The 10,579-nt window shown below is 39.7% G+C and overlaps 1 protein-coding gene across 2 annotated transcripts; it reads left to right on the forward strand.

Moving 5' to 3' along the window:
* The first annotated feature begins 261 nt into the window (after positions 1–261).
* TMEM18 (transmembrane protein 18) lies at positions 262–8,421 on the forward strand. Of its 2 annotated transcripts, none has more exons than XM_054982723.1 (5): positions 262–600; positions 3,225–3,345; positions 5,472–5,526; positions 7,336–7,429; positions 7,514–8,421. In XM_054982723.1, exons 1-5 carry the CDS (start codon positions 553–555, stop codon positions 7,607–7,609), a joined length of 414 nt encoding a protein of 137 aa, XP_054838698.1. In that variant the 5' UTR covers positions 262–552; the 3' UTR covers positions 7,610–8,421. The 2 variants fall into 2 exon arrangements, with proteins under 2 accessions (XP_054838698.1, XP_054838708.1); XM_054982733.1 differs by lacking the exon at positions 262–600 and adding an exon at positions 643–855.
* The last annotated feature ends 2,158 nt before the right edge of the window (positions 8,422–10,579 follow it).

Here is a 10,579-nt window from a genome sequence, read left to right on the forward strand (position 1 = left end):
CTAAAAAGCTTCTCGTTTTCTAAGGTGCCCCTGGACTCAAATCCTGCCGTTCTACTCTAGACCAACAGGGCTACCCACCTAACTGCCACCACCCCAACCCACACACAAAATATGAGGGGGTTTTTTATTGTGCGCTTTTAAACGCTCATATATCCCGCGCCCCGAAAGGCGATGCTAACGAGAGACCATGTTCCGGGCGTTATACTAAACCACCACTAGACCCCTGCTGTCCTAGCCAGGCTTAATGATATATCGTTCTACATTGTAAGGGACTGTCAACCACTTTTCCCCCCGCGCCAGCAGCCTGTAATGGGAATAACCAGAGATTGGACGTCAGGAAGTCGCAAGCCACCCTCTCAGCTGTGTGGAGGAACGCTTGAGCAGCGCGGAAGGTTGCTTGGTAAACGGTGCAAGCGATGCAAATTCCTGCATGAGGCGGGGGAGCTCCAGAAGGCCTTTTCCCCTCGAATGGCGACACTCCACTTGAAACCGGAAGAGAGGGTGAGCGAGCCGGGCTGACCTCTTTGCTTCTCAGTCGGCTTTCTTCCGGCTATGGAACCTCCAGGGCGGGTCCCTGTCGGGGTCCTTAGAATCTTGACGGTAATTCATTCATTCTTTCTATTTCCCTTTGCTCCTCCCACCTAGATCGGGGTGAGGAGGGAAATGGTTTGGGAATCGGAGGCGGGGTAGGGAAGAATTGTTGCAAAATGAACGCCTGCCTGCCACATTCTCTCTTCGGGGGGCGCCCGCTGCTTGCAGTGGTGAAGTGGATCATCAACTCTCCATCTTCTGGAGAGGAGAGCAACCCTTAGCATGGAGGGGGAGGGTTTCTCAAGAAGTGCTCCGCACAAGGAGGTGTATTCTATTTGGGGAAGTCTAGCCTATTTGCAGTCTTACCTCTTAAACCTGCAGCAGTTTAGCAGGAGGAAAAACTGGGTGGCTGTGGGCTACTTTTACTCGCTTGCTCTCTTAGCCTAACCAGCCTCACAGGGCTGTGGTTGTGAGGATAAAACCGGGGGGGGGGGGAGATAATGCTGTAAGCTGCCTTATGTCCCTACCCTTCCTCCACAGAGCCTACAGCAGAGTACCTCATTCTGCTACTGTTCATTTTATTCTCATAGCAACCCTGTGAGGTAGGCTAGGCTGTGAGAGAGACCCATGGTCACCCAGTAAGTTTCATAGTGTAGTGGGTATTTAATCCTGGTGGTTTAACCCCTATAAGATGCAAGACGTTTTTATTAAGACTTACCAAAAATCACACGAAGTGTGCATCCTTTCAAGTTCTCCACAACTCTTTGTCAGACTGGCTATTAAGGGGAGGGGGTCTCAGGTTATGGTCTTAAGAGCCTAATCTTGTAAGCATCCTATGTAAAATGCTGAGTAGAATATACAATATAAGATTTTAAAAGGTACTGGTGTCAGGTTGTGCTTGGCCATGTAGAAGGAAGAAGCAAAAGAGGGAAATGACCCATTGAAAACACAAAACAGCAGTTGATGAGAACTCTCTCTAGCCCCAAACAAAACACACAGGCCTCTTAAAAGGCTCAGAGCAGTGGGACAATGTGGTAATCATATTTTACAATACTGGAGATTAATTTTAGTTGATATACAATATATTTTTCTTACTTATTCAGTTACAAAATAGTGTAAGGTTGGGTTTTCTTGGTGGGTCGGGGAACCATCCTTTGTCTCTAAATGTGTGAAGTTTTCCATGGTGTGGCTAATGGTCTCTCATGCCCCTCAGTGAGGCAACAATTCCTCAAGAATTATTTTCCTTCCAGAGCTGCATGTATGCATTCATAGAATTACATCCTTCCTTCTGGCTAGGCTACTGTACCATTAAGAGATGTGCAACAGGTAAGATTACCACAGGGGAAAACATTCCCCCTACTATGAAGCACAAAGGGAAAAGGCCTCCTTCTGCTCAAATTTATGCCAGTGTGCCACACAGAAGCCCTTTTGACATGTTATGGTGGATGTACATGAATCCCACATACTCATATATGCATCTGTTTGTAAGAAACAGCCAGTATGTATATACTTTAAAAATAAAAATGGGGGGGGGCAGTATAAAGTTAAATGTAGGCTTTAAAATGCATTTCCAGGTGGATGTGGATTGCCATAAGAATTTCTCAATGCATTTGCTGTAACATGTTGACAGGGCATGGGGGGGGGGTGGGACCAGGTAAGATGATTTTCTCACTTATTAAATGCTGACACCTTTTTCCAAGTAGCCTGAGATGGCATATGTGGGTTTCCCTTCTTCATTTTATCTTCACAATAACCTTGTGGCTCTCCATCCTTGCAAAATATATATTTATGGGGCAAAGTAAGTGAGAGGGAAGTGTAGAACCAGTTGTGAGTCATGTTTCTCTGAGTTATGTTTATAATATCATAGTTTTATTTATTTACTTGCTTATAGTAGCCCACATTCAACTGGAATAGCTCCCTAAGTAGTTTACAACAAAACCGTTCCTAGTTAAAACAAACGAAGTTTAGAAATCTAAAATCCAATGGGAAAAACTTGGACCAAATATTAGCAACAACAGGACGATCCAGATAGCATCATAATAAACAGAAATAACTGTGTCTAATTGCTGTAGGAATGAAAGAAAACTTTTAGCAGTGTTTACTCCTGAAAAAAAAGAGAGAATGCATTTCAAACACCGGGGGAAGGAATTTAAGAGAAAAGTGAGCGTCTCATAGCTGGTGAGAGGTAGTGGCTAAAAACATGAGATGTGATCTGAGTAGCATCTAGTACAAATCTGATCTCAGTCATGAACTGGATTTAAGAACATGTCTTCTTAAAAACATCTTCAGTCATGAAAGATTCTTGTAAAATGACTGTCATGAACATGAACCTGGCACAGAATCCAGCAATAAGCTGGAGTCACTCATCACTGTCAGACTTTGGCATGCCTATGGTGAACTGTGTTGCATTCCAATTGCAACCATCTTAAAGATAGAAATTAACATTTCTTATGCATTAGTTTGCTTGATCCTCCCCCCACCCCCACCCCGCCCCACTCAAGTTAGGAAACGCATACACAATTGTTTGTTAAGCATGTTTCTATGCAAATTTTCCAAAGCTTTGCTGTATCAAGGTTGGGGAGACCGGAATGGGGGGGGATTACAAAAGTGATCAATGAAACAATGGAAAGTGGTCCATTTCTGAAATTATGACAATGTTCTAATATGTGTTTTCCTCCCTGTATTACTTCTAGGACACAGATTGGTCTGAACCATGGCTCATAGGCCTTGTCTTTTTCCACACCGTCTGCCTGTGTCTCACTTACTTTTCATTCCACCACTACCGCCTGCAAATAGGACATTTTCTCTCCCTCAGTAAGTAATGAATGAAGTATTTTTGTTCTGTTAGATTAGGATCCAGACTTACTGAAAAATGATTAAAGTGGCCATTCTTATTCTCAGCCAATCCGTATAGTCCATATGGTGTGTATTTATGTTAATGTGTATGTATGTATTTATTTATTAAATAGTCACAACCCACCTTTCTTCCAGTGCCAAAGTAGGACCCGAGACAAATAAAGTAAGCTCTAAAATAATTTACAGCATATTTTAATGAAACTACAATGTATAAAAAAATTAATACAACCACTTTTAAACCACAAGTGTACCTCACATAAACAGTATTTCTCCAGCCTGTAGGCATAAAGCCAATCTTTACTTTAAAAAAGCCCTCTCAGTGGTTCCCAAAAGCCCTCTACAAAAGTTCAGTTTTTGTGTCTGCTAATATTGATTTTACACAGTTCATTACAGTTACAGAAAAATACATCAGAAACTCAAAACAAGGCTACCTAATGTATGTAAACAACAATAATTTTAAAATCATACTAACTAAATCTCAAGTTATAGCTTGCTGAACACATGAGATTGGTAACAATCAGAAGTTTGTATTCGGATCAAAACTGAACATAAGATAGTTAGTCTTAACAAAAACATTACAAAACTTGTCAGTGATTCAAAATTACACAAACTTCGTGATCTTTGGAGCATATGTTTCTGTCATCTCTATACGAGGATAACTGGAACCAAACTCTCTGGCTTACGTTTACTAACTCTTATCTTTGAAGGGTCATTTTTTTTTCTTAAAAAATATGTCTGGGAAAAGATGGCATTAACACTGAAGATCTATATGCAAAAATAATGATTGGAGCTTCTTTTTAAAAAGTTGTATCAATTTGTTTCTCTTGCCTTATTGCAGCTTAATCCTCTGGGTCAGATCCAGTGCTGAATTAGCAGAAAGGAAATGTACTTAGCACAGTGCAAGCTGTAGTGCAATGGCTGTTTTAATAATAATAATGACTGCTTTAATAATAATTTTTAACAAGGGCTGTTTCCACACACGTTGGATAATGCACTTTCAATGTTCTTTAATGATCATTTGGAACTGGGTTTTCACGTGTGAAACACAAAATCCACTTCTAAAGGATAACTAAAGTGTATTGAAAGTGCATTATTCAATGTGTGTGGAAACGGCCAAGATAGTGTTTTACATGTGGAGCAGTGGAATGTTAAGCTGCTAGTTTGAATGATTTCATTTAATTTAGTTTTGAAATAATTTCAAAAGAAATACCACGTGCTGTGTCTTGTACGCATGGCAAAGAGAGAAGGGATACTATGCCTCTCACTTAGTGCAAGTAGACAACAAAAAGTCTGCTTGCACAAGCACTGATGAATACTTGAGAATCTTCCATGGGATCCAGTGTTCAGATCAGGAAAGTTACTCCATTTTTGGAAAGATTTTAAAGTTTGTGGTCATTGTGTTAGCATTGCTACAGTTCCATATGTTTTGCAATAATCTGCATCTTTAGGATTGCAATCTCTATAGTCCAGCAATGTTGGGATGGATGTAAATGTAATAAACAGAAAATTGATACTTTAATGGGGAGGGGAAAGTAATAGTGTAAGTCAGATCAGAGCAACTCCTGAGCTGAATAAAAACAGCAAACAAGAGTTGAGTACCCAGTGCATACCTACTTATCTGTGATTCATACCTCCATTATAACTAGGTTTTATCCAGCAGTGCTCCTAAAATTTTCACAATTAAAATTTCAGTATTATTGCCTCTATTGAAGGTGCCTTCCCATAGAATTCCATCTCTCCAGATCCACATTCCCTTCATGAATAGCTTGGAAGCATTCCTGACCTCTTGAGGCAGACCATTCAACCAAATTGAGGGGGGGCACAATAGAGGAAACTTGAGTACATTATGATCTACCTAGTTGGTTTCTGTGAAGTTGTATAATCCACACTGAATGCCACGTTATGGAGGCAAAAGGCAGCATAAAGATGTTATACAGGCAAAGCATGTGCTTTAACCGTGTAGCCACGGGCCTCCAGATAATATTTAGGACAGATGGCTTGATTATGGTTTCATCTACTGGATACAGCTCTGTGTTCATTATCCTTTAATGGTTTGATAATTATGATTGTCTTATCTGTTGCAGTGATCCTGGTATTTTCTGCAGAATACATCAATGAAGCTGCTGCTGCAAACTGGAGGTAATAATATGAATGTTTATATTTGGCAACAAAATATTTTCAGCTAATTTCATGCCATGGCAAAAGAAACGTATTTTATCTTCCCATTCTCTCTGTGTGTTGTTATGGGTGCTTTACAGTTTTATTGTTAACAAAAGCATTGATGCATACCTGGTATATCATAAATTGTATAAATATGCAAAAATATTTTAAACACATTTCAATCAAAGTGACTTTGACGTCTCTGACTTCTGTGGGAGAGCTGAGCACAGCTCCAGGTGTCTGCCATTAAAATAACAGCACATTGGCTGAATCATGCCTCATATGTTTAGTGTCCTGGATATTTTTTTTTTATTGGGAACAAGAGTTTTGAGTCCATAAAAACATACACATATGTTCTGTCATTTAGACCTAGTCTGAAAAACTGCACTTTACTAATCTCGTTTGGAAGTTGAATAGACTCCAAAGTCACAAAAATAAGAAACTTTGGGATTATATTATGTATACCACCAACTGCTAAGGGGAAAAAATTATCTCTTTATAGAACAGCAGCGAAAAGAAAAACAAGAATATATAGCATTTGTCAAATTTGCCTATATTTTTCCTTTTTCGGTGTGCAGTTGGAATAAAAATGACTCCTACAATGCTGAAGTTCACATTGCAATTTTTTTTAAAAAATTACTGGGAAAGAATCATGAAACACCACTGGGCAATTAACTTCAAACTGCTTGAGGAAAATATGGTCTGTAGAGATTGCAAAGCTTTATCAGTATTTTTTACCCTTTGCTCCAGATCAATTTGACCCCAGTTCTGAGGAGAGACAATTACATTAACAAATTGGAGATGTGAAATAGAGACCAAAGTTGAAACAATGAAGGCTTCCTGCCCACCAATTACTGCATAGACCCAGTGCAGTGTTTTCACTAATTGGGCTTTCTGATAGAAGATGCCATTGCTGAGCAGCAAACAGACATGTTTCTGGAGTACTTACCCCAGTTCTCGTAACTGAGCCAAATGCAGTGAGGAGGTGGCCAGGTGCAAGAAGCAGGTGTTAATTATTTGGGGAGGGGTGTGAGTTTTCAAACCTGACTAGTTAAAATGAATCAGTAGGGTCTAACGTTGCGCAGTTTCTTATGGTGCCGAGCGCCTATGATTTAAAAATTGCTGCTGTGGTACGGATGCATATGGCTTTCTCTGACATTTTTTCTTAAGATGTTTCTGTGCAGACTGCATTCTACAACCATATTTTATGGTGTAAGAAAATACAACCTTTTGGGATACGAATTGCCAAGTCTCCAGAATACATGGCAGAGTTGTGGAGACCTATGCACTGCACATTTATTATTTTTGCTGTGTTGCATTTTCATGATGCGCAGCAAGGGTGCATATGTCACTCCTACAGCTGATCAGCAGAAAACAACAGAATGCCACTTGCATTCCTTTGAAGGCCATTGCAAAACTGTTTGGCTTCATCAGAACTTGTCGCATCTAAGCTCAGTGCAGTGATCTCTGTCTCAATCACAACTTACCTTTCATTTGAACACAAGTAGACAGTTTGTATATGCAGTCAGTTTGCTTGCGTGGTTCTGCTCCTTCCATTGAAATTAATAAGGACTTCTGTATTCAGAAGGGTGCATTCAGCTTCACGTTCAGAAGACAGTACTGATTAAACATAACTGAAATTGGATATACAAATATTGTTGTGTATTGGATGTATACTTAGGACTGTGGAAGAAATAATAGAACTTTGTTGGATGATAGTACAAGAATATGTTACCGATGTTGCGATCTGCTGATGGCTTGAGGGGTTTTTTTTCTGTGTCTTTGCAGATTATTCTCAAAACACCAATACTTTGATTCAAGAGGAATGTTTATTTCATTAATATTTTCAGTGCCCTTGCTGCTAAATGCTATCATCATTGTGGTAAGTGCTAATCTGTTACTACAAATGCAGGCACTTGATAGCTATCAATCTCTTCACATGTCAGTATTTTGTTTTGATTTTCAGATTGCGTGGGTTTATAAAACTCTGAATGTAATGACTGAACTAAAGACCTTGCAGCAGAAAAGGAAAGCAAGAAAAGAAAATAAGAAAAGTAAATGAAACCAATTTTATCTTGCAATTTTCTGGGGAACTGCCATATTGTTGTCCTTCACTTGTGATTTTAGAAGATTTGTTGTGTCTGCCGTCCTCCCTCACAAGTATACTGTCTCCATTAGCTCACCTCCAGTTTTAACGCCAGTCATACCAAATATTCTGTTGTGGTCTGCTGTGTAAAAATAGCTTCTTCTGAGTGAGTATTAAAGGAAGTTCAATATATTCTGTACATAAATTAAATATGCATTTCAAAATTGAGAGACAGGTTCTGCCTCTAGGGTAATGCTGATGAGAAGCAAAAGATGCCTTTTCTAATATCAATATATTGTTGATTTAGCCATTATGTTTCCTATTGGTTGGATATCTTAAAGCACATGGGTATATCACTTTACCAAATGTCTGCTTCAATGTTAATTTTATACTCTGTGTCAGCTGAGACACCAATCTAATGTATGAAGCGGGCTGGGTAAAGAACCAAGAGACTAACCTCCTTGTCAGTTTACAGAAGACTCGTCTGCCTGGAGGTGTGATTTCTGGCATTTTCCTCTCTCCACTGCGGACTCCCACTTTCCCCTCCATGGTGTTCTCAGAGTCCACCATCCCCCTCTAGTCATGACTTGTGGGGGGGGGCACTGTAGGTAACAGCAGGAAGAGGAGGGCCCTTTCCTCTAGATAATCTATGTTGATGCTATGTAGGATCCTTCAAGCATCTTTTCTTGGGTGGAAACTACTTCAGCTTATTGAGATTTATTTTCTGTATCTGACATGTAAATTAATGTATATTAATATGCTATTAAATATGTTCCTGTTTTGAATAATTTTTTTTGTTGATTAATCATTTTGGTTCCTTTTTTTAAAAATAGACTCTTAAATGTGCTTACATTAAAAAGGTTATATATTTTAAGAAGCTAAGAATTTAAAACAAAGGGAAAGGGATCACTACTGTTCACTACTTGGACTTTTTTTTAAAAAACTACAAAACATTAATGAAATGAATTTCAAGTTGAAATTTGGCTTAGGTATTAAAAATGGCTTCTCTTGAAAACTTGAAGGAATACAACACAGAACGCTATAATGTATTAAAATTGTTTCATTTTTGCATCCTGCTTTGTGGAGAAAATTTCTAGCTATGCTGCTGTAATTAGATAGAAAGTAAGCAGCAGTTTCCTGTCAGTGGTCTTGCTGGGTGTCATCCAGTTCTCAAGACTCCTTTCCTCATGAAAATTAAGCATCAAGGTGACAAGGTCACCTCACGGGACCTCCCCAGTATTACACGAAGCTGGTCAGTGAAAAGCATTCAGGTTTCAAATAGTGCCACTCCTGAGCTCCCCAAAAACCCAGGTAAAGTTTAATATCAAAATGTACCTAATCCCTATTTGATAAATTTTGATTTGTAAAATTATAGTGATAAATTGTACAAATTGCAGTATTCCTCAGCGTCATTCAGAACTAGATTTATGAACTGGCAGAACAATAAAAATAGTCAGACACTCCTATGCTGACAAACCTAGATTAATTACATCATAAACTTGGAGGCAGATGCCTGGTTTATTGTTTAAAAAATCGGGGGTGGGGGGCTTTAGCCTGGTGCAAACTAAGCATACTTTTGCCTGACAGTTTTCACAGCACACTGTGTTTGCAGTGCTATAGTAGACTTGAAAAAAAGATTTAAGAGTTTTTGAGATAGCTGGGTTCACTCAGGACAACTGGCATGGCTGGTAAGGCAGTTTGGAATTCCTGCAAACTATTTTCCTGCCAATTTCCCCATACATTTATATCAAATTGGCAAGTGGAAAGGGCAGTTGCATCTGTATTTTAACATGCATGTATTGTGAATGGAGTGGATGTTCTCCGCAAGTTCTCTGCAGAATACAGTGGTTACTGGTATAAGCATGCTTGCAAACGGTTCTCAGTCATGTCATTCCCTAGCACAAACTATATCCTTAACTTCCTGCAACTCACAGCAGCATGTCTTTTCTCTCTCATGTGTTCCAGTCTTCCCTACTTGTCATGGTGGGTCAGAAGGGAGCGAGAAAGTGTGCTGCCAATGCTTAATTTTGGTTTAGAGATTTCTTAGTCACAATATGTGAGTTCTATCCCTTAGGATCAAGCTAGCAGTGATGTGATGGTAGACTCTCTCGAGGGTGTTTTCCCCTGAAAAGCAGCTGGAGGGGGGATTAGACTACACCTAGGGTGGACGACCACAACCAAGGGACTAGAAACAATCTAAAAATAGAACATGGATATGAATCTAATACAAATTTATATCTGAAATAAATTAGCACTATTTTGTACTTACTGTGGAATGTATTTGATAGAATCTGTTCATTATAGTAATTATTTATTGTAATTTATATAAGCACTTTGTCACTTTACACTGATTTATTTCATATATAAATTTATATTAGATTCATATCCACATCCCCCTTATCCCACACCAGCTCAAAGTGCCAAGGGGGGTGGCAACGTATGACTTACCATTCGTGGCTGTCGTACAGCTAAGTGTGTTGGGCTGGGGAAAGCAATGGTGAACTACCCTGTAAAAACTTCACTGCGAGACTCTGCGGATCTCCCTCGACGCGCTATAGGACAGAAAGGCCTGGAGGGGGACGATCTATGGAGTAGCCGAGGGCCGGGCGCGACTGTGTGGCTTGGATCGGATCGGATCGGATCATATCCACATTCTATTATTAGATTGTTTCTAGTCCCTTGACTGTGGTCATCCACGCTAGGTGTAGTCTGTACCCCAGGGTTCTTTTGGTTGGGGGGCGGGGTTAGGGCAGAGAAGCCCTAGAGGTAATTCAGTCTTCCCTCCTGTGCAATTTTCCATGTTCTAAATTGCCCCAGCCAGCTGCTATTTGCTGTCATGGGAAAATAAACGACCCTTTGAGCTATACAGAATCCATCCACTGCTGCTTTGCAATTTGAATTTGTTTTAATTTAGGATGACTTGATAAGGGATATCCTGCACCATGC

This window comes from Eublepharis macularius, chromosome 1 (assembly GCF_028583425.1).
Source record: "Eublepharis macularius isolate TG4126 chromosome 1, MPM_Emac_v1.0, whole genome shotgun sequence".
NCBI lineage: Eukaryota > Metazoa > Chordata > Lepidosauria > Squamata > Eublepharidae > Eublepharis > Eublepharis macularius.